This window comes from Stegostoma tigrinum, chromosome 12 (genome assembly GCF_030684315.1).
Source record: "Stegostoma tigrinum isolate sSteTig4 chromosome 12, sSteTig4.hap1, whole genome shotgun sequence".
NCBI lineage: Eukaryota > Metazoa > Chordata > Chondrichthyes > Orectolobiformes > Stegostomatidae > Stegostoma > Stegostoma tigrinum.
Genome location: NC_081365.1, coordinates 33,619,464 through 33,642,079, shown reverse-complemented (window position 1 = coordinate 33,642,079; position 22,616 = coordinate 33,619,464). Strand labels below are relative to the sequence as shown.

The window sequence follows — 22,616 nt, the reverse complement described above, 5'->3', positions numbered from 1 at the left end:
ATAAGTTTGCTGAAGCATCTAGCAAGAAGCTACCTTTCGTGGGCAGGGTTAAGTAAGAACATGAAAGATGCAGTAAAACAATACAGAATATATCTGAAAAGCTGAAAAGAAGCTGCCCTTGGTACCTTTGCTACCATGGAAATGGCCAGCTGGTGTGTGGCAGAGGCTGTACATTCATTTTGCAAAATTTGAAGGACAACAGCTGTTTTTTGTGATAGATTGTCATTCAAAGTGGAATGAATGGTTTCCAATGAATCAAACATCGAAAAGCAAAATACAAGGTATTTTGCGCAGTTTGATTGTGCTTGTGGGTTACCATGCCTGAGATCAAACTTCATGGTTTAGAAATTTGGGTTAAGGATCCTTTTAGAAATAGAAACCCATTGGTTAAGTTAGATTTTTAAATAAATCATAAACAAGGAATACATGTTATGTTAGATTTGGAACTCAATGAAAGAGTTAAGTTACGTGGAATTGAGTTAACATTACGTTGTGTAGAATTTTTTGAGTATTATGTAATTTATTCATTGAGGAGGAGTGAGTGTGATAGCATCCCCTGGTGGCCATTTGTGTATTTTGATTTCAAATGCACTGTGTCCTATGTCTGTTCTGCAAACATATTATACCCTTCCTCTGAAAGGAACTTGTGACAAACTGGAACTTTGGACATATTTACTCTTGGAATGGATTCAAGTATATATGAGATGAAATGCTTTGTGTTTGGAGTGAGATACCTCTATTTTTAGCTGGTAAAGCAGGCAAGTAAATGAATATTCTTAGAGATATGGGGACAAGTCAATTGTTGATGGTGGCAAATGACAGGAGATTTCTCTCTAGAATGTTTGCCACATAAAAATGTATTGATGCAGACTATTAAGTGAGTACCTTATAGTATTAATTTCTCCATGGCATAATGTTAATAGAAAATATTTTAATTTCTAATAGTTGAGAGATTGTGTCTTAAGTTTTGTATTAATTTTTTTAACGTTGGGAAATAATCTAGCGAGAGATAAAGCATTTTCTTCTCCAGAAGAGACTAATTATAATGTAAATACAAGGGGCAAAGTTATCAGCTCAATGTTAGAAAATTAATAAGGAATACCAGTTCGACAATTTAGAGTATAGTTGCTTAGTAGGTAATGTACAGCCAATGTTGATTTCACTTTGTTAGAGGATAAATTGAAATTTTGTATGCAATTCCATTATGTCAGACACTGAGAATTCAAATTTATTTTCAAATTTACAAGTTTCTAAGAAGTTTGAAACACTATGTCTGGATTATTCACTTTTTTAAATTCAAAATTTAATACAAAATTGCAAACATTAGGAGGATTTCTGGTCAGAATAATGACCTCAGAGAAATCCTAATAGGCTGAATGAAGGACAAGAATAAGTAATACAGCTAGTTACCACCTTGAAGCATCCACAGGAAAGACAGTGGTAAGAGGTTGCTCAGAGCTTCTTCCGTTCTGAATTCACCTTTGTCAGAAGCCTGGTTTAAGATAAGGATGCATTAAGGTAACGTAACCCTATAAGTAATGTCCCTTCTCTGGACAGAGATAATTTACATGGACTAAAGGACTTGTTATCAGCAAAATGATGATTCTGTACACGCTTAAAGTTATTAAAATAAATATATTGGTGACGGTAAGTGATCACTACCTTAGGGTATTAAGAGAAAAAAAATGAGTTACATGATACCTTGACAGGCATGAGGAAGTTTCAATGGAGGAGAGTTGTAGGGAAGCTGGCTAATGTTGTACAATAATCTATTTAAAAAGGTGATAATTCTATATCAGCAACTGCAAACATGTTAGCTTTGCATCAACAGCTAGCAATATAGTGACAGCAACTCAAGAGGAAACTTGATAATTATCAGACAATGGTATTGAAATGAGAAGCAAAAAACAGTTTTAAAATTGTTGGCTTCCTTTATTTATCTGAAGAAATAACAAGATGATATAACATAAGCCAGAGCCTTTTAAGAAACCTCCTCAGGAAGGGTTGTTTCAAAAGTTGAAAGTAGTAGCTATTCAAAATAAATATGGATGAGAAGTTCTCTGAAGGAAAGAAAGCAGTGAAAATGAGCCTAGGAAAGGGAGGCAGAGTGGTGCGTGCTGAGTGGAGTACCCCAGCAATACTTGTTGAAAGCCTTATTGTTTCCAACTAATTATTGATTAATAGAGAAACAGAATGTAAGTTCATAAATTTTGCAGGAAATATTAAATGAAGTGGGCAGCCAACCTGAGGATGAGTACAGTATAATTAACTGGATTAAATTAGTGCTTTTTGACAGTTCAGTGGCAGGTGAAACTTGTTCAGGGCTCATATAAAAGACTGCACACTGGAACTGAAATGGCTCATGTACAAACTTTGGATGGTACACTGTTAAAATAAAGATGAAAGCAAAAATGATCTGGGAGTTGACAGTGAATTCTTTACTTAATAAATTACACTTTTTTTGCTTTTTTGTTTGATCTTGGATGACACAGCGAAGAGCATATTGATTATCCATTCTTGGTTGCCCTGGGAAAAGTATTTGTGATCTTTCTTTTGAACTGTTGCAGTGCTTGTCATAGTAGGTTCTCCCAGTGAACGCATCTATGCTTTTTCCAGAATACTGATCTATCAATAACAGAGGAATTGTAATATACAGTCAAATTCTGCTATAACATTGTTAAATACGCCATAAATTTGATCATAGTTTGGACCTGTCTTGACTTCCATAAGAGTTCATAATTTATTTACATTAATTTAAATTTATCATTAAATTTATTTAATCAATTCTTTATTTAAATTTATTATTTAAATCTTCATTTGCTCTTAAAAAGGAGAAAATCAGAGATTTCTTAGTAACAAAGTCCAGCTGCAATACCATTTCATTTTTTTAGAACCCAACATCAATCATATAATGTATTTCTATAGTATTGTGTTTGATTTGGATTAGTCTAGGAGATGAAGATATTCTGGTGATATTACAATCTGGTCACCTGATTTTACAAATATAGTGTCGGTAAGATGGTTTTGTTTAATTGTCTTAAATTTAAAGAAAAACAGGATGCTGTGAAGAAGGGGTTGATGTGAGGTTACATTGGACTTTGTCTGATAAGAAACCAAGTGATGGTTACAATCATGATAGAGGGCCCAGGTTAATATTTAATGAACCTACGTGCCATATTTCTTACCTGAAAACAAATCCGGGAAGCATTCTGTCTTGCATTTCTTTGGGCAGAAAGAAAAACAAAGAGTGGTCTCGGTGGCAGAGAAAGCTTCAAATTGGATAAGGCTGCAGAGGACTCTCTGTGAGCTACCAGGCAGTTCACAGGAGAAGGAGTAGTTTTCGGTCAAAAGGATGCTACTGCTAGCATCCTTCTAAAAGCGCTGGGAAATTTGCCATGGTGAAGTCTTGAGGAGGGAATCATTGAAATGGACCTCACTGCTAGCAGTTCATTGAGGAAATGTCTGAAAACTGAGGCAAGAATCTTTTGGTGGTAGCTTGATGTCATGAATTGGCAAAACAGGAAGAAGTGCATTGGAAGTTGGAAGTAACTGTGGATTGTTTCTAATAAAATCCGTAACTTTCAGGAAAGCATGCTGTTTGTGGCATGGGGTTTTCAGTTATGTTGAGATATTAACAAAGGTTATTGTTTCTGTAGTTTAGAGTAACAAGTGTCACAGTGGCAGACTTCCTGCCCCTATTACAAGTTTGATTAGGAAAAAAAGGTCACATTTTTAAGAAAGTAGAGACCCTTTAAAAAAAATTAAGCAGACCCAGGTAGGGAACCTGTTGTGGTGCAGTGTTAGTGTTCCTGTCTCTGGACCAAGAGACCTGGTTTCAAGCCTCACCTGCTCCAGAGCTGTGTAATAATATCTGAGTAGGTTTATAAGGAATAATAGGTCAGTTTCAAAAATTAAGCAGACCCAGATAGGGGCCCTCTTCTGGTATGATGGTAGTGTCCATACCCCTGTACTGGGGATCCCAGATTTAAGTCCCACCAGCTCAGATATGTGTAATAATATATGAACAGGCTGATTCAAACAATAAATTAAAGATTAAAAAAATGCAGATCCAGGGATAGGTCTGCAGAACTGTCAGTCCCAGGCTGGGACTATCCCATTGTACCACAAATAGTGGCTCTTTTTTGCTCAACAATAAATGATGTTCCTTTCCAGTTGGGCATCATGAGTTGTTATAGTAACAGCATTGAATGTCAATGGGCTGTGTTTAGTTTGTCTGTTACTGGAGATGCTCATTTCCTGGCACTTGTATGGCATGAATGTGACTTGCCACTTTTCAGCCCAAGTGCGGATATTGTCGTGGTCTTGTTACATCTGGGCATGGGCTGCTACAGTATCCGAGGAGTTGCAAATGATGTTCAATATTTTGCAATTGTCAGTGAGCATCCCTACTTCAGACCTTATATTGGAGATGAAGATGGTAGTGCCCAGGGCACATGCCAGACATGACTCTACCCATTGAAGAGTTTACCCCAATTCCCATTGACTTAGTTTAGCTAGGTCTCCTTGATGCCAGATTTGGACAAATGTGCCCTTAAGGTCAAGGACAGTCAATCTCACTTCACAGCGGGAATCCAGCTCTTTTGTCCATATTTGAACTAAGACTGTAACGAAGTCACGTGCTGATTGGGCCTGGCACAACCCAAACTAGGCGTCAGTGAACAGGTTATTATTGCTCAGCAGGTGCTGCTTGTCAGCAATGTTGATGACATCTTTCATCATTTTGCTGATGATCGAGGGTGACTGATGGGACGGTAATTGGCTAAGTTGGATCTGCCATTTTTTCTTGTGTACAGGACATACCTAGGCAATTTCCACACTGTCAGGTAGCTGCCACTGAACAGCTTGGCTCGGAGTGTAGCAAGCTTTGGAGCGCAAGTTTTCCGTACCAGTGCTGGAATGTTGCCAGAGCCCATAGCCTTTCCGGTATCCAGTGCCTTTGGGTCTTGATGCCATGTAGAGTGAATCAAATCATCTAAAGACTAGAATCTGTGATGCAGGATCCTGTGGAGTAGGCTGACATGGATTCTTCTACTCCACACTTTTGGCTAATGATTGTTGCCAACACTTCAGCCTCAGCTTTTGTAGTGTTGTGCTCTTCCATCATTTGGGATGGCAATAGTTGTTGAGCCACCTCTTCCAGTGAGTTGTTTAATTGTCCACCACCATTCATGACAGGTTGTGGCAGAACTGCTGGGCTTAGATCTATCTACTGTTTGTGAAATTGCGAAGCACTGTGGATTTGCAAGTATCCCTGTTTTATAGTTTCACCAGTTTGACACCTCATTTTAAGTATATCTGGTGCTGTGCTTGGTCACTCTTCATTGGGAACAAATCTTATATATCTCTTGTCAAATGAACCCTGAATGTTTTGGTAGTTTCATAATTGGGAATAGCTTGTGTTCACATTGGCATGACTGGAAAGAATCTTCATGCAACTCATGTATGAAGCAGCAGTTTGATGAGAGGGAAAATATCCTCGCCTTGCCCTGATTGACCTGCAACAACGATACCTCTCCTTTTGTGTGAGCTACCATTCCGACCACTGGGGAGTTCTTGTTTCCGTTGACCATTCCTTGGATCTGTGTTACAAATGCTGTTTAGTGTTATAGTCAAGGGGAGCTACTTTCACCTGTCCTTGACCATTTAGCTCCTTCGTACACATTTGAATCAGGTAGTGATGTGGCCTGGAGCCCAGCGGCGTTCACAAAATCGGAACTGAACTTCGGGCAGTAGGCTCTGTTCGATAGCCCTACTGCGTCAGAACAAGTATGTAAAAGAGTGGGTGAAAGGTCAAATCCGAACTGATAGCGTAAAGAGCACGTTCACATCAAGAACAATCGGAATGCAGAGGCATAGGGGTGGTGGAGAATGGTATCTTTAATTGATTCGAGGTGACAGAAACGGGGTGGTGGTGAGCGGTGAGGTTTTTGTGGCTGAAGGGATGAGTTAAGATAGGAAAATGACCCCTTTATCTGTAATTAGCTTCTGGAGGCCAGTAGATTGGAATGTAACAGTTAGTTTCTGGATTATTGTCCCATGCTTCCTGACAAGGTTGTGAATTCTGATCCAGCTGTACTGGATGATGTGCCTGAATGCCGCAAGTTCATTGCGCTGTTGCAGTAAAATTGAGTTAACCCTGTTTGTTGTGCGTACAGATAAATCGCAGACCCAAGCCAAGCGTTACAAATTTTAATTTCATACAGTTTGTAAACTGTCGAGGCTTCATGTTGGGAACATTATAGCGGGCATTCTTAACTAAATTAATTAACGTCAGGCAAACCGGATTTATCTATCAGTATACGCCGTTGCATAGCAATTAAGGAGCGTTTTATACAGTCGAGGATGTCTGTTGTTTTGTACGTTTTCATGAAAGCTGAGATTTATTACACACGGATACAACCCCACCGAAAACGATGGCTCTAGCCGATTCAGTGTCAAACATATGAAAATTGTGAAATAAATAGAATAAGGCTGCTGGATTAGAGGATGTTTTGTAACGCTGTCAGTTTCAGCTACAGCAGAGCCTAAAGCAGCATCAATGAAGCCATGTGATTAGAAAAGTCCATCGTTAGAGAGGGGATATGTGACCTTAGTACGTGGAATTAATGTACCGCTCGACATCGTTTCAAGCCGAAATGTAAAATGATTGAAAAATACTCAAAGTCTGAATGTGTTTATTTGAATAGTTAGGGCCACGTTCCAATCTTCCGATCTGCCTGAGTTAGGGTATGTTCAAATACCCACCCCTCGCCTCGGTAAATGAGTAACAGGTGCCAGTTAAAGCCTGCTTGATACTTTTGTGTCTGTCAATTTCACAGAGAGACACATACAGAGAGATTACAATGAGGAATCGGAATTTAGTTTATCATCGGGGCTTAAATTGTGTCGAGTTCTAACACAATATTTGGGAATGTAAAGGCGCTGAAAATGTGGGTCTCTGGATTCTCATGGTGGATGCCCATTGTCTGCTTGGCAGGTAAGAGTTAAACTACGTTTAACTTAGTAAATGCGATGGTACCGCTGGCTCCCGCAAAAAAAACGATGAATGAACATGGCTGTCCGACGACGAGTTTTATCGTTCTTTCCGTACCTTATGTATGAGATCACCTGCTATTTTGGGGCTATTTCACAATTTAACCGTTTGTCCCTTATCTACCTGCCTACGTTAAATAATGATAGTTCTACTTGTTACTATGCTGTACTATTTCTTGAGTATTTAATTTGAAGATCGACACTTCCTTCAAGCTTCAAAGTTATTCCTTTGCCAGAATGAACGAAACCGTTATACGTACCAAAACCGAATGAAAATATACATGGTAATTATTTGAGTAGCATAATATGCTAGTTTGATAGCTCATTACAATTTTCAACAAAAATGAGACCGTTTATCTTAAATTCAAAATCTTAGACATTTTTCTGTTAGTGACTGAAAAAAAATTTGAAACGCCAATCTCTGCAGCAGTAGACAATATGCTGTTTTCTCAAGCTCAGTATGTGACTCATGCCATTCTTAAGACTCGTACGATGTACTGAATCATAGATAGAAAAGGTTTGCGCTGCGACTATTGTACTAGACGAATCCTGTTTTTCCCAAATAAATTATACGTTAGGATCAGAAATTCTGAATACTGCAACTGAACATAAATAATGAGAACTGTATCTGCAAATTCTGTGTTTGCATCTGTTCTGAAGGCCAGACTTTAACACACACATTTTCATACTCAAAATTCCGATCGTAGTCTTAAAATATAATTTTGTTTTGAAATCCGAAACAAAGCTACACAACTGCGTGTGATTGCCTCACATCAGTTATATTGTTCAACTTTGTAACTGGTTGGAACAAAGGATTTGCAGGAGCACTGGTATTTTGCTAGAGTTCCTGCTGGAAGTGCAAATGAGGGTGCAACTGGTTCCAAGAATGAAGAGCACAATACCACAGTGGCTTTAAATACGAGAAAGAAACAGTAAATGCTGGAGATACCCAGTAGAAGAGCAACATACATGGAGAGAGAAAACACAGTTAGTGTTTCAGGTCAATGAGCTTTCATCAGAATTGGGAAAAGTTGGAGATGTAATAGGTTATGAGCAAGGATTGTGTGGGACAAGGACAAAAAAATGCTCTGTGATAGGGTGAAAGTTGGGAGGAATTGAGTGACAGCAGGGCTGATCTTCCAGCCAATGGATGGTTTTGGAACAAGAGAAGAGAAAGGGAACAAAAGATGGTGCCTGGATGAGGTCAGCTGCTGTCTGAATGTGAAATAATGAAAAAAAAAACAAAAGGGAGAGCTTGAATGGCCTCGTTCTGTACCATAATGATGGTATGAAGAACAAGGCTGAGAAAAAACAGAGACTACAATGGGATACAGATTGAGAAAAGATTTGGCAAATGAAGTTTAATGTGGAAAGATGTGACGTGGTCCATTTTGGCAGGAGGAATAAAAAATAAGTATATTATCAAAAAGGTGGGAGATTGCAGAGTTCTGAGATGTAGAATGATCTGGATGTCCTAATGCTAAAATTTAATGTGAAAATACAGCATTTTTAACAAGTTAATACTTGCTTTTATTTATTGAGAGGAGAATTGAATACAAAAGAAGAAATGTTATGTTTCAGTATAAAGAGCATTGGTGAGATCCCCCCTAGATTACTGTGCCCTATATTGGTCTCTTTATAAAAGGATGGATGTATATGCATTGGAAGCAGTTCAGGGAAGGTTTACCAGACTTATGCATGCAATGGGTGGGCTGTCTCATGAAGAAAGCATGGAAGGCTAGAAGTTATCTGCTGAAATTTGGAACAAGAAGAGGAGACCTGATTAAAACATAGAAGATATTGAGGATTCTTGGCAGGGTGCATGTAGAGATGATGTTTCCTCTTGAGGGAGAATCCATAATTAGTTTAAAAATAAGGGCTCACCCATCTAAGATACATTTGAAGAGAAACTTTTTTTCACACAGAAGGATGTAAATCTTTAGAACTCTCTATCTTTTGAATATTTTTAAGACAGATTCTTAAAAAGTGCATGGTGGGTGGAATGTTATCAAAGTTAGATGGAAATGTGAAGTAATTGAATTTTAAACATTAAGAGAATAGAAAAAAATTGAAGCTTTTCATCTTGCATTCATCAGAACTAGGACATAAGAAAGATTCTCAAACAAAAAAAGACACAATTTTATACAGAATAAGTAATGGTCGGGCCATTATTGACATGGAGATGCAGCAAGAACAGTTAACTGTCAATCTTAATTTTGAGACTGGATAGGTGGATTCTGATTGGTTAGGGCATTACCACGGGACTATAGCAGAGCCTGACTTTCCGAAATAACAGTTATAGAGACAGATGCAACGTATATACAATTTCCTTTTGCTTACAGAAAACAGAGTTTTGAGTATTTATACATGTAGGTTTGAGTATGCTTAAAGGCTGATGATCCCAAATTGGTTTTTGGTACAAATGTTAGCACAGTCTGGATTATTTAGTTATTGATTACCAATAGCAGAACCATTTCCAATCATGAATATTCATTTCTGAGGCTTGCAAGTCAGGTTGATTCTGCATAATTGGCATGCTGCCCACGGTGAATCATCAATGGGATATTTTGTTTAATACCAACCACCTGCAGCTTACATACGTACAACTTTCACTTCGGTAGCATGCCAGTTGTGTTGAACCATCCAAAATTTGCAAGTTGTAGAAAATTAGAACCATCAGAAGTGATGCTGCTAATGGAAATCTTATCATAAATAATCTTGCCTGTGCTAATAGTTACACCAGGAAACAATTTGAGATCATCACTTAGGCTTGCAGTTCAGGAAGCTCGGTGATGGTCTAGAGGCATTATTACTGGGCTGTTAATCTGGAGATCCAGGAAGTATTCCAGGAACCTGGGTTTGAATCCTGCCACAGGAGATGGGGAAATTTGAATTTGATTAAAAATCTGGGCTTGCAACGCAATATACTTGTGCATTCCAGAAGCTACACACGTAAACAGCCTTGTGTAGGCAAAAGAAATTTGTACAAATATTACACCCTTTTCAAAGATAGAGACAGCAAGTCTCTGCTCCATCCCCATGGCAACACTCTGAGCAATCATAATCTACCTGCTCTGAATTAAGATTGACAGTTAACAGTTCTTGCTGTATCTTCATGCCAATGATGGCCCAACCAATCAACTCCCTCTTCTCATGTTGTGTGAGGTGATGTCCATTGGTTCAAGTCTGTTTCTTGCATCCTAGTTCGGATGAGTGTAAGACAAAAAGCTTCAACGTCTTGATTTTTATTAGCAATGTTTAATTTCAGTAATCTGATAAACCATGGTTTGATTGAATGACAGAACAAGCTCAAGTGGCCAGCTGATCCTCCGACAGTAACTCAATCATTTTACTATTAGGAACATGTTCATTTTTCATATCCCTTTTTAATTGTATTCAAATTTTGTTTTTAGCTTCTGAAATGTGAAGATCTATGCCTCCTATTTCTTTATTCTTTCATGGGATATGCACAGCACTGGCAAGGCCAGCATTTGTTGCCTATTTATTTATTGTCTTGAACTGATGGACCTGTAAGACATTACCAAACTAGATGAGTTTTAACTAACAATTGATAGTTTTGTGATTACCATGACTGACACAAGCTTTCGATTGAATTTAACTGACTTGAGATGTACAAAATTATGAGGGCTGTCTCTCGAGTGGATGGGAATGCCCTATTTACATTAGCAAAGAGGTCAATGACTGTACAGTGATTGGTAGAAAGATTAGAGGAGAATTGTTTTCGCTCAGAATGGTAAGGGTTAGGAATGGTGGCTTAGTGGTTAGCACGGCTGCCTCACAGTGCTAGGTACCCTGGTTCGATTCCACTGTCGGGTGACTGTCTGTGTGAAATTTACACATTCTCCCGTGTCTGCGTGAGTTTCCTCCTGATGCTCCGGTTTCCTTCCACAGTTTAAAAATGTGCAGGCTAAGTAGATTGGACATTTCAATATGACCATTGTGTTCAGGGATGTGTAGATTGGGAGGATGGGTTCTGGGTGGGATGCTCCAAGGGTCAGCATGGACTTATTGGGCCAAAAGTCCTGTTTCCACACTGTAAGGATTCTATGAAATCTTCAATTCATATGAAAGATGTCTGTGTATGTACTTCAAGATCTGCAACCTGCAGGGCTATGGAAGAAATGCTGCAAAAAGGAAATGAGCTGGATGTTTTGTTTTTCAGTTGGTATAGGCATGATGTAAACTTTCCATGACTGTAAGGGTTCAAAATGCTTGAGTTTTAGTGAGAAGATGCATTTAATTTCATTTTATTAATTCCTTCCCCCCCCCCCACACCCCAAGGTTGAGCCCCAATCTCAAACTCTTCTGCTGCCCTAAAGTGACCATCTAAACATGTAAATCCTATCCCTCAAAATCCCCTCCAACAACTTACCCACCATTGATATAAGACTCCCCAGTCTATAGTATCCTGGCTTTTTATAACAGTACTTCTGAAATAATGGCACATTGGCTACCAATCTCCAGTCTTCTGGCACCTCACCTGTGGCTGTCAATGATTCAATATATCAGCAAGATGCCCAGCAATCTCTTCCCGAGCTTGCCACAAAGTTCTGGGAAACACCTGATCAGGTCTTGGGAATTTATTTATGTCTGAGTTTTAAGAACTATATCGCCTTCTCTTCTGTAATGTGAACTCTTTCAAGACATCACTGTTTATTTCCCCAAGTTCCCTATCTTCCAATGCCACTGACTGCAAAATCTGGCCTAACGTTCTACTGAAGGGTGGAACCCTTCTGTTCTGAAGAAGGGTCACTGGATCTGAACCGTTAACTCTGTTTTCTCCTCCACAGATGCTGCCAAACCTGCTGAGTTTTTCCAGCAACTTTGTTGCATTTCCTTTCTGGGCCATTCCTATTATTACCTTTATATTCATATCTGTTCTTTGAGGCAGCATGCAGGTGCACTGCATCAAGTAACAAAATCTACATAGTACTGCTGTAAGGGGGCTTTTGTGGAGGCAGAAGAATCCAACATTGGATTCACACTGGGCTTCCGTCACACACCTCTACCAAATCAGTCAAGGGCAATCACCACGCAAACCCCTTCAAAACTTGAATTCGTAAATGTACTGATAATGCTTTACTTAAATAAGCAGAACTATTAGTGTTGAAATTGATAAGGAATAGCGTGACACGGAGCTGTTATTATAAACAAATGTGACAGAGGAAGAATGTGACACTCCTACATAAAACTATTTTGTGGCTCAACTTTTAATGTATTACATGTTTATAAATGCTGATGCTAAGCTATTGCATGCAGTAGGAGATGGGAGGAGAACATTCACAGGAATCTGTTCATATTAATATTAATCAATGTATCTATTATATGGAACAGCTAACTGTCCATTGTTTTTGTGCCCTGTGATGTTTTTTTCTTTTTTTTGAAATGTTATACCCTCATTTTTGTAACGTGCAATGCTTATCAACATTACCAACAAACTCAGTACATCCATGACATAAATTCTTGACAATGAAAATATAATCTGATATCCCAGACACATTTGGGTTGCTTGGGGAACTAACTCTAATAAGTTAATATCTATATTTCCAAACTGCCAAAAACATTCAGCAGATTTGAACTATTTTACTCATGGAGCGATCTACCTCAGACAATTTCCAGAAACAACACTCCCACTCAAGGAGTAGGTGTTTCAGTATTAGAACTGTATGGCAAGCATTTAAAAATAAATATGAGTAACTCCAAAAATCCTTTCTCTGCATTGAAACATTTGAGTTCTAATGACCTCACCGGGGATTTGGTCAGAAAGAGTTCCAGAGACTGTGTTAATTTTCCTGGTCCATTCTCCTTGCCTGTGTCTGGGATGGGTGGACACACACAAAAGTGCACTTCACACTTCAGACCTTAACGAGGGAAAATAATTGTTGAGCTCTTACACTAGTCTGACCTGGCCATATCCTCTACTCAAACTCGCCCTGTTCGATGACAAGGCAGTATTGTTAACTTCTTCTTTGTTCTATATTGCAAATTAAATACTTTTCTTTGTCCTTTCTTCCCCGTGTTTTATGAAAAATATTTATTAATCACTGGACAGTTTAGTTTAATATGCAGCTACTGCAATTGGTGTTCTTCCTGAATATAGTTACAATCTCAGCAACCTGGACATCTACCACACATGCACTCTTCATCCCAGTTGAGGGACGTGAATTTACACAGCTATGCCAGGAATTCGTTTCCACCAGACCTTGATGGTGAGATGTGACAGAGAAAGGCCACTCTGATAGGACCTTCTGAGATAGTCAGAAGTTAATTTTACAACAACATCATTTCTTCTGCTCTACTTGGTACTACCTTGTGGCAGGAGTCTCATGTGAACAATGGAAACACTTTAGGGATGTCCTTAAAGCGTCCCTGAAGATGTAAAATGCCCCTGCTAGTACAATGGAGGCCCTGGCTTGTGACTGACCGAAATGGAAAAACTCATCAGGATGGCACTGAATGCATTGAGAAACTTTGAGAACATGCAGACATGAAACATAGTTCAGTGGGAATGCACAACACTCTAAATATCCAAATACCCAATCCTTCAAGCAGCAGGAAGTTAACATTGAATACCTTGAAGATGCTATCAGGGTGGCCTTTTTCTGCCAAACTCCCAGCCTGTAACCACCAGTAGCTAAGTGGTAGTCTGAAGATTGCACATTGGACCTGTCAATCATCCTAGAATCCATGAAACCATTGTGCAAACAAGTCATCCTCAACGCTGAGAAACTGTGTCTAAGAAAAAAAGATTTAGAGACAAAAAACAACTGCTGGAATCCAAGATAGTCAGACAGAAGGCTGGAAGAACTCAGCAAACCAGGCAGCATCTGGAGGAAAGGAGCAGTCAACGTTTCGTCTATAACCCTCCTTCAAGCAGGAATCAAAATGAAACGTTGACTGCACCTTTTCTCCAGATACTGCCTGGCTTGCTGAGTTCTTCCAGCCTCAGTCTACCTAATATTCTTTTATATAGCCCTCACTTGAAAATACATAGTCTGAGAACAAGGTAAGAACATTTTACAGCCATGTACACCAGTTTGTGCATGCATGGTTTCTCTTTAACTTTATTTGTACATAGTTTCTCACATATGGCAAACAGGTCATCAACAATGCTATTCAACAGCACTTAGTTAGCAATAATCTGTTCACTGGTACTCGGTTCAGCCAGTGACACTTAGCTTGAGACCTTATTATCATTTTGATTCAAACACGGACGAAAGAACTGAACTCCAGAGGCAAGGTAAGAGTTACTGCCTGTTTCATCAAAGCCACATTTGATAAGTGCTGCATCAAGGAGCCCTGCAAAACTCAAGTTAATGGGAATTGGGGCAAACTCTCCATTTGTTAGAAGCATACCTAACACAAAAAGGTTGTGACTTCTGGATGACAGTCATCTCAGCTCTAGAACATCACTGGAGAAGTTCCTTATGGTAGTGTCCTAAGCCCAAACACCTTCGGCTTCTTTCTCAATGACTTTTCCTCCATCATAAGGTCAGAAGTGAGGTTGTTTGGCAATGATTGTGTGATGTTCTGCTCCATTCGTGACTCCTCAGATACTGTAGTCCATATCTAACCGCAACAACACCTCGACAGTATCTAGGCTTGGGCTGAAACAAGGTGAGTAACAACACTTATGCTGCACAAATGCCAGGCAGTAACTATCTCTAATAAGAGACAATCCAACCTCTTTCCCTTAGCATTTAGTGGCATTACCATCATTGAATCCCTCACTGTTAACATGTTGCACGTTACTATTGACTACACAATGAACTGAACTGGCCATATAAATGCTGCGGCTATATAAAAAAAAAAGAGCCACACGCTAGGAATCTTGCAGTGAGCAGCTCACCTCCTGTCTCCCCAGAGCCTGTCTACCATTTACAAGGCACAAGCCAGGAGTGTGATGGAATACTCCCCACTTGCCCACATGGAGCAGCTCCATCAGCACTCAAGCTTGACATCATCCAGGACAAAGCAATCCGCTTGATTAGCGTTACATCCATTGACATTCACATTACTGTCAATGTTCAGAATCAGCACTGTTTACCATTTACAAGATGAGCTGCAGAAATTCACCAAGCCTCCTTAGTTTGCACTCTTCAAACCCACAAACACTGCCATCAAGAAAAAGAAGGGCAGCAGATACATGGGAACACCGCCACCTGCAATTCCTCTCCAAGCCACTCATCATCCTGACATGGAAATTCATCAATGTTCCTTCAGTGTTGTTTCAATATTCTGGAACTTCCTCCTTAGGAACATTGTGGTTTACCCATAGCAAATGGGTTTGAGCAGTTCAGGAAGGCAATTCAACACTACCTTCTCCAGGGCAACTATCATTAGCCAATAAATGCTAGTAATGAAGCACAACTCAAGTGATTTTAAGTACATAAAAGAATTTGATGGGATTTTCTTGCTTTTTAATAGGGACACAAAAGCCAGTTGCTGTAATTGACATCTACTACAGCCTTGCTTAAGTTTTATTAATTCAGCACATGCTGGAGCCCAAATTTCAGGCACTTCTTGTCTGGCCGCAGGTAAACTTCAGAATTTTAGAGTTTTGCATTACTTTTCATCTTAAAGTCAACAGAAAATTGAGTTTTTATGGTAGATCAGAATAATTTGCATTTCTGAATTACGATTCTTACAAAAATCACTTTTTATTCACGTGAAATAGTTTCATTATTAATGTGTACAGTTTTAGACACAGATATTTCTGCAACATTTTCTTATCAGAACTATGTTCTAGCACTGTGTTAATTACTCATTTTAACCAATATTTGTTCAGTGTAAGTAAATTCTGTTTTTCATTTCATGGTTTTCTTATTTCTATTCGATGCAAGATTGAGGATTTCCTTGTTATTTAAAACAATACTTACCGTCTTCCATATTTACAGGGTATGATATATTGCCTATATTTGTTTTGCTTTGTAAGGCAGTGATGAACTGAGATGAAGGGGAAGATTTCAGAATTAAATTTAACACAAACGTAAATGTTATATGCAGAGAAGTTGTACAGTGCTCCTTTTATATTGATTTACAGTGATGAGAAAGAAATGGACTGTCAGTACCATTAAATGTAACGTTTTATAAAACTATGCCGTCAACGTAATTTTCCTGTTCGCTTTATAGTGTTTAAAATGGTGACCTAGTGTTACAGAACATTGTGACTCATATGCTGCATTTATTTTGCACATTGCCGTTCCATCCTCTTCCCTTTTTGTTTTAAGAGAAGTTTGGGAGAAATCAACCTGATATATCACTCACTAGGAGTAGTGAGATCTAGAAAAGGTTGAAAACCTGGGAGAAAGACACCATCATCTACATCTCTGAAGGAATGATGCTCCTTACAGGGAGACTTGAAAAGAACAACTGAATGTCTAAAATACAACAAATTATCATGGATAAAGAGTTTCTTGCTAACAAATGAGACCTTATCCAATTATGGAAAGCAAAATTGTCAATCCCTAATTTACATTTTCCAGTTATGTAAACAATAGCAATGGCCCATTTCCAAGTTTTATGATTTAATTAATTTAGATATAAAAGAATACAAACATGCGTTCCAATTCTACATTCCATTCTGCTTCACTACCTTCAGCCTAATAAAAGATACAAGGACTTTGTGTTGATCTTAAAGGCACACTGTGCTCTCGTGGAGAGATTGGGAAATATTGTCAGTATTGTAACAGATAAGAACAGTTTCAGTTGCAGAACAATGGAAATGCAGTTAAACTGCAATTTTTCCAAATGCACTTGTGACCAGTTCTAAATCTCCACTATGATCAAAATTTTACGTTCAAGTAACAATTAAAATAAACTAAATGTGAACAACATTTTAGATTCAATCAATAATTAATTCATTGAAAAATTACTTGCATATGCTACAATTTAATGTCATATTTCTAAAGGTCTGATCTCTTCACAGCAATTTTTACAATTTTTTTTTGTAGCAGAGACAATTAGATATGTGTAACAATGTGAAATAATATTTTGGATTTGACTGCATGTTTCCTCTGAAATATCTGGTGAGATTTCATTATTTTGTTGTTCCACAAAGATGGCAAAAACTCAGTTCCACATCATAATGTTAACTTCTAAACAGTGATTTTAAAATTACTAGCTCAGGATAAACTGTAGCTGGATTGAAATAATTATTCTTTCAAACTAAAATCCAATCCAGAACTATAGAATGAAAGTCGCACTTCTTTTTGACCACAATAATGGTTCTAAACTTAAATAGGAACTAGAAACTTAGGAGCTAGTCAGCCCTTTAGGGCTGTTGTACCATTCATTAGGAACATGGCTGATCTGCTTGTGTTCTCAATTCCACTTTCATATCTGGACCCCATAAACCTTGAAGCCCTAATTGAGCTTTGAATCAATTCAAAGATCCAGTCCCGCTTACTTTTTTGGAAATAGAATTCCAGATTTGACCATCTGTCTGAGAAGAAAAATATACATCTCATATCTGTCTTAAAAGCAGACATTTTATTCTTATTCTGTGTCTCATAGTGTTAATCTCCCCTACCAGGGGAAATATGCACTTGGTATGAACCTGTCAGGTTCTGTCATATGTTTCAAAAGATTGCTGCTCATTCATTTAAACTGTAGTGGATATAAACACAACCTTTGTGACTTTATTTCATTAAAATAAGGCCTTCTTCACAAATGAGTCAAGCAAACCTTCTCCGAACTGTGTCATAGAACATAGAACAATACAGCGCAGAACAGGCCCTTCGCCCCCTTGATGTTGCGCCGACCTGTGAACTAATCCAAGCCCCTCCCCTTACACTATCCCATCATTATCCACTTTGCTTATCCAAGGACTGTTTAAATGCCCCTAATGTGGCTGTGTTAACTACATCGGCAGGCAGGGCGTTCCACGCCCTTACCACTCTGAGTAAAGAACCTGCCTCTGACATCTGTCTTAAATCTATCACCCCTCAATTTGTAGCTATACCCCCTTGTACAAGCTGACATCATCATCCTCGGAAAAAGGGTGGACAATGAGAGTCTATCTAATATTCTGATCATCTTGTATGTCTCTATTAAATCCCCTCTTAGCCTCCTTCTCTCCAATGAGAACAGACCCAAGTCCCTCAGCCTTTCTTCATAAGACCTGCGCTCTAGACCAGGCAACATCCTGGTAAATCTCCTCTGCATCTTTTCCAATGCTTCCACATCCTTCGTGTAATGGGGCAGCCAGAACTGCACGCAATATTCCAAGTGCGGCCGCACTAGCGTTTTGTACAGTTGCAGCATGACATCATGGCTCTGGAACTCCATCCCTCTACCAATAAAACCTAACACACCATAAGCCGCCTTAACAGCACTATCAACCTGGGTGGCAACTTTCAGGGACCTATGTACATGGACACCAAGATCCCTCTGCTTATCCACACTGCCAAGAATCTTTCCATTGACCCAGTATTCTGCCTTCCTATTCTTCCCAAAGTGAATCACCTCACACTTATCCGCATTGAACTCCATTTGCCACCTTTCAGCCCAATTCTGCAGTTTATCCAAGTCTCCCTGCAACCTGCAACATTCTTCCACACTGTCCATCACTCCACCGACTTTAGTGTCCTCTGCAAACTTACTAACCCATCCGCCTATGCCTGCGTCCAAGTTATTTATAAAAATGACAAACAGCAGTGGTCCCAAAACAGATCCTTGTGGCACACCACTAGTAACTGGACTCCAGGCTGAATATTTTTCATCAACCACCACTCGTTGCCTTCTTACAGAAAGCCAGTTTCTAATCCAAACTGCTAAATCTCCCTCAATCCTGTGCCTCTGTATTTTCTCCAGTAGCCTGCCACGTGGAATCTTATCAAAGGCTCTACTGAAGTCCATGTACACCACGTCAACTGCCCTACCCTCATCCACATGCTTGGTCACCTTCTCAAAAAACTCAATGAGGTTTGTGAGACACGACCTGCCCTTGATGAATCCATGCTGACTCTCTCCAATCAAATTGTTGCTTGCTAGATGATTATTAAATCCTATCTCTTATAATCCTTTCCAAGACTGTCCCTACAACAGACATAAGGCTCACAGATCTATGATTACCTGGGTCCTCCCTACTGCCCTTCTTGAACAAAGGCACAACATTTGCAATCCTCCAGTCCTCTGGTACGAAACCTGTAGACAATGAGGACTCAAAGATCAAGGCCAAAGGCTCCACCAACCCCTCCCTAGCTTCCCAGAGAATCCTCGGAAAAATCCCATCTGGCCCAGGGGATTTATCCTACCTTCACACCTTCTGGAATTGATAACACCTCCTCCTTACTAACGTCAATCCTTTCCATTCTAGTAGCCTGTAACTCGGTTGTCTCCTCTACAATATTCTCCTGTTCCTCAGTGAAAACAGATGAGAAATAATCATTTAGCACCTCTCCGATCTCCACAGGGTCCACACACAACTTCTAGTGCAGGCATATCCTTTTTCAAATAAGGTGACCAAATCTGCCCACAACACTCCAAATTTGGTGTCACCAAGGCCCTGTACAAATGCAGCAAAATTTCCATATTGTTATATTCCATTCTCCTTAGATCAAACATTACATTTGCCTTCCTGAATGCATGGTCAAGACTTCCAGGTTCCTGTGTCCAACCAAATTCTGACATATGTATGTGAAGCACGTAAGGTCATTAACGTTCTTATGGCATTGGTGCACATTCTTCCAGACTGTGGAGACTGCACTGTTTATTTCAGATTTCAGTTGGCTGCATCAGACTGGTTTCCTAATATTCAGGGAATGAAAACTACCATCTTTGACCTATTCGGACTTAAATATGACTCTACTCATACACAAATGTAGTTCATTCCTAACTGCTTTCTAAAGTTACTTAGCAAACCACTCAGTTCTATCACACTACACCTCGTGAAGAAAGCCCATCCTCACCTTTTCGAGGGAAGCGGGAATAGCGTTCAACCTTGCAAAAATGACCACATCCTGAATTTTTTTAGGTCTGTTATATACATTCACAATGCTACATTGCTAAGCATTCAAACTGCTTATAGTGCTTGTGTATATCTAGAAGAAAGATTTGAAAATGTTTTTAGTTATCTTACTGTTTTGAAAGATTCAGTTTAAATTCCTACACCACCCTTAAGAATGAATGGCTTGACTCACTTTAATCTGTAAACATCATTGTTTCCCTAGTCAGCTCACCACCCTAGAGTTCTTCAAAACAATTGTTGACCCAAATGTTATGTTCCTCTGCACGCACTGTGGAAAAAGTTCGATTAATAACTGAAAACCTTTTCAAATTACATTAGACTCAGGTTCGTCAAGCTCAGGCTATGATGTGCTACAGTACAAACATCAATTCTTCAATACAAATATCCAAGTCTAGAGCTGGTACATTAGCATAATTTGAAGAGCTTAGAAGTGATATTGAAAAATTGCAGAAAAATAAACATGGAATCACAAAATTACTTCGGTACAGAAGAAGGTCATTCGTCCCATCATGTGTGTACTGGCTTTTCAACTGAAAGTCTCATAGTGTCATTCTCCTGCCATCTGCCTGTAACACTGCATCTTGTTCTTTCTCAATTTGTCGGTTTCCCCCCGCCCTTGAATACCTTCATTTCCAGACTTCAACCTGTGTGAAAATGTTTCTAACATCACTTTTTACTTCTTTCATGAGCATGTTGGGATAACTTTAAAACTTTGCTATAGTCTCGCAATGTCTCTACTCAAAAATGTACAAAATAGTTAGTTAAAATTCACTTTTATTAACACTGACAGTTGATATTTAATCTGCCAACAAATTGGGATGAAATGTCAGCAAAAATTGTAAATTTTGTTAATCTCCTCACATTTCAAAAGTCCTTCACTTCGCTGCTGGTTAAGTACATGTCATAATATTTAACGGTCTTGGCTATACATCTACAATTTTCCGAAAAGCTAACTTAAACTGAAAGTTTTCTTATACTTTTAGTGAATTGTAGTTAGTTAGGTCAGATTATGTACTAGTGCTGTACATTCTGTATGTTAATTTCAGTGTCCTGTCGCTCATCCTTTTGAGGCAACTGTTTAAAATACAAATAAAAAGACATCAATGTTAAGCTCTTGGTGTTAATATAAAAAGTTTACAGCATGCAAGTAAAAGCTTGAAAACTGACAAAGAAGATTGAATCCACATCCTATGAAGTCTCAGCTACAATAATGTAGCATACTGTAGGTGACATAAGAAAAAAATTTATAAATCAGATCATTGGAAATTAGTGAAGAATTGGGAGTCTGTGGTAGAGCTTAACTGCTCAATTGTATCTTTTTGAGTTACTTACTGTAATCTCAACAGCAATATTAATTGTCAGCCTTTGAGCAATAGGCACAAAGTAAAGCAATTTTGTTAATTTTCCAATAGTTGACATGATGCTAGAGAAAAGAAAATGTAATTTAAACATAATGCTGGTCATGTAGATTGTATATCTCAAGGAATGATAGGCCGCATCGAACACACACTTGACAGCTTATTTGTGCTCAACCCTTCTGAGCTTGCAAGCCTCAAAAAAGTATTTTCACTGTTATACTGTGCTGAGATTTACACTAGAAACCAATTTAAGATCATCAGTCAGGCCCACATTAAGATGTATTTGCAGTTGCTGGAGCTACATGCATGAAAACCTGAGACGAAAGGAATTTGTACATACGTAAAAGGTCATGTTGACAGCCAGCCTCCGCTGCATTCCCTGGCAAGATCTAGACCAATCAGAATCTATTTGCCTGCTCTGTGAATTAAGATTGACAGTTAACTGCTCTTGCTGCATATCCATACTAATGATGGCCCATCAAATCAGCAAGATCCTCTCCTACTGTATAAAATAGTGACATTTGTTCAAGACTCTTTCTTATGTCCTAGTTTTAATGAATACAAGATTAAATGTTTCAATTTCTGGGATCCTTTTTAGCAATGTTTAAATTCTGTATTACCAAAAATCTAACTCTAGCTTTCTTGAAAACAAATGTAAATTATTTAACAAACTTTCAAAGTAATTTGGATGGTGCAGTAGGTACCACATTAAATGTCTCTAGTGGTAGCTCACTTTCCAACAATAGTACTATTAGCCTCATTCACATCATTGCTGCTTTATTTAGAATGTGAATGCGAATACTTTAAAACCATTAAATCATTGGCTTCCCAGACAACAGCCAATACATTGTATGTCTTCTTATCATTAAATACAAAATAAGTGAAATGTTTACAGATCCAATTCTATACCACGGGACATTGAGTCTCTATTTTTTTTTAATAATTTTGATTTTAATTGCAATAAGGAAGAACTAGTAACTCAGAATAATTGCTTATAGATAGAGTGGAAAGGCCAATTGAACAGCAATGTCTGAATCATAAAAAATCTGAAATGCTGAACCTAATTGACTCGGCTTCTGTTGTGGGCTCTAAGAGTGTCAAACATCCCACCTCAGGTATAATTGGAGTAAAATTCTTCTAAGCCCTCAGCAATGCGACCAAACCCCAAACTCTTTTTTAAAAAAAAATCCATTATCCACAGCACCAATGTAAAA

At 38.6% G+C, this 22,616-nt stretch overlaps 1 protein-coding gene across 4 annotated transcripts in view; it reads left to right on the top strand.

Annotated features, from left to right (window-relative positions):
- Positions 1-5,713: 5,713 nt before the first annotated feature.
- The window catches only part of LOC125457110 (immunoglobulin-like domain-containing receptor 2), a 143,119-nt gene continuing 126,216 nt past the window's right edge, over positions 5,714-22,616 (top strand). The window contains exons 1-2 of one of the 4 annotated variants that reach the window (XM_059650273.1): positions 5,714-5,787; positions 6,840-6,997. In XM_059650273.1, coding sequence (XP_059506256.1) covers positions 6,949-6,997 — 49 coding nt within the window. In that variant the 5' untranslated portion in view covers positions 5,714-5,787; positions 6,840-6,948. Of the gene's footprint in view, positions 5,788-5,819; positions 5,933-6,791; positions 6,998-22,616 lie in introns of those variants that run through there. The other 3 variants (XM_059650275.1, XM_059650274.1, XM_059650276.1) reach the window with 3 other exon arrangements.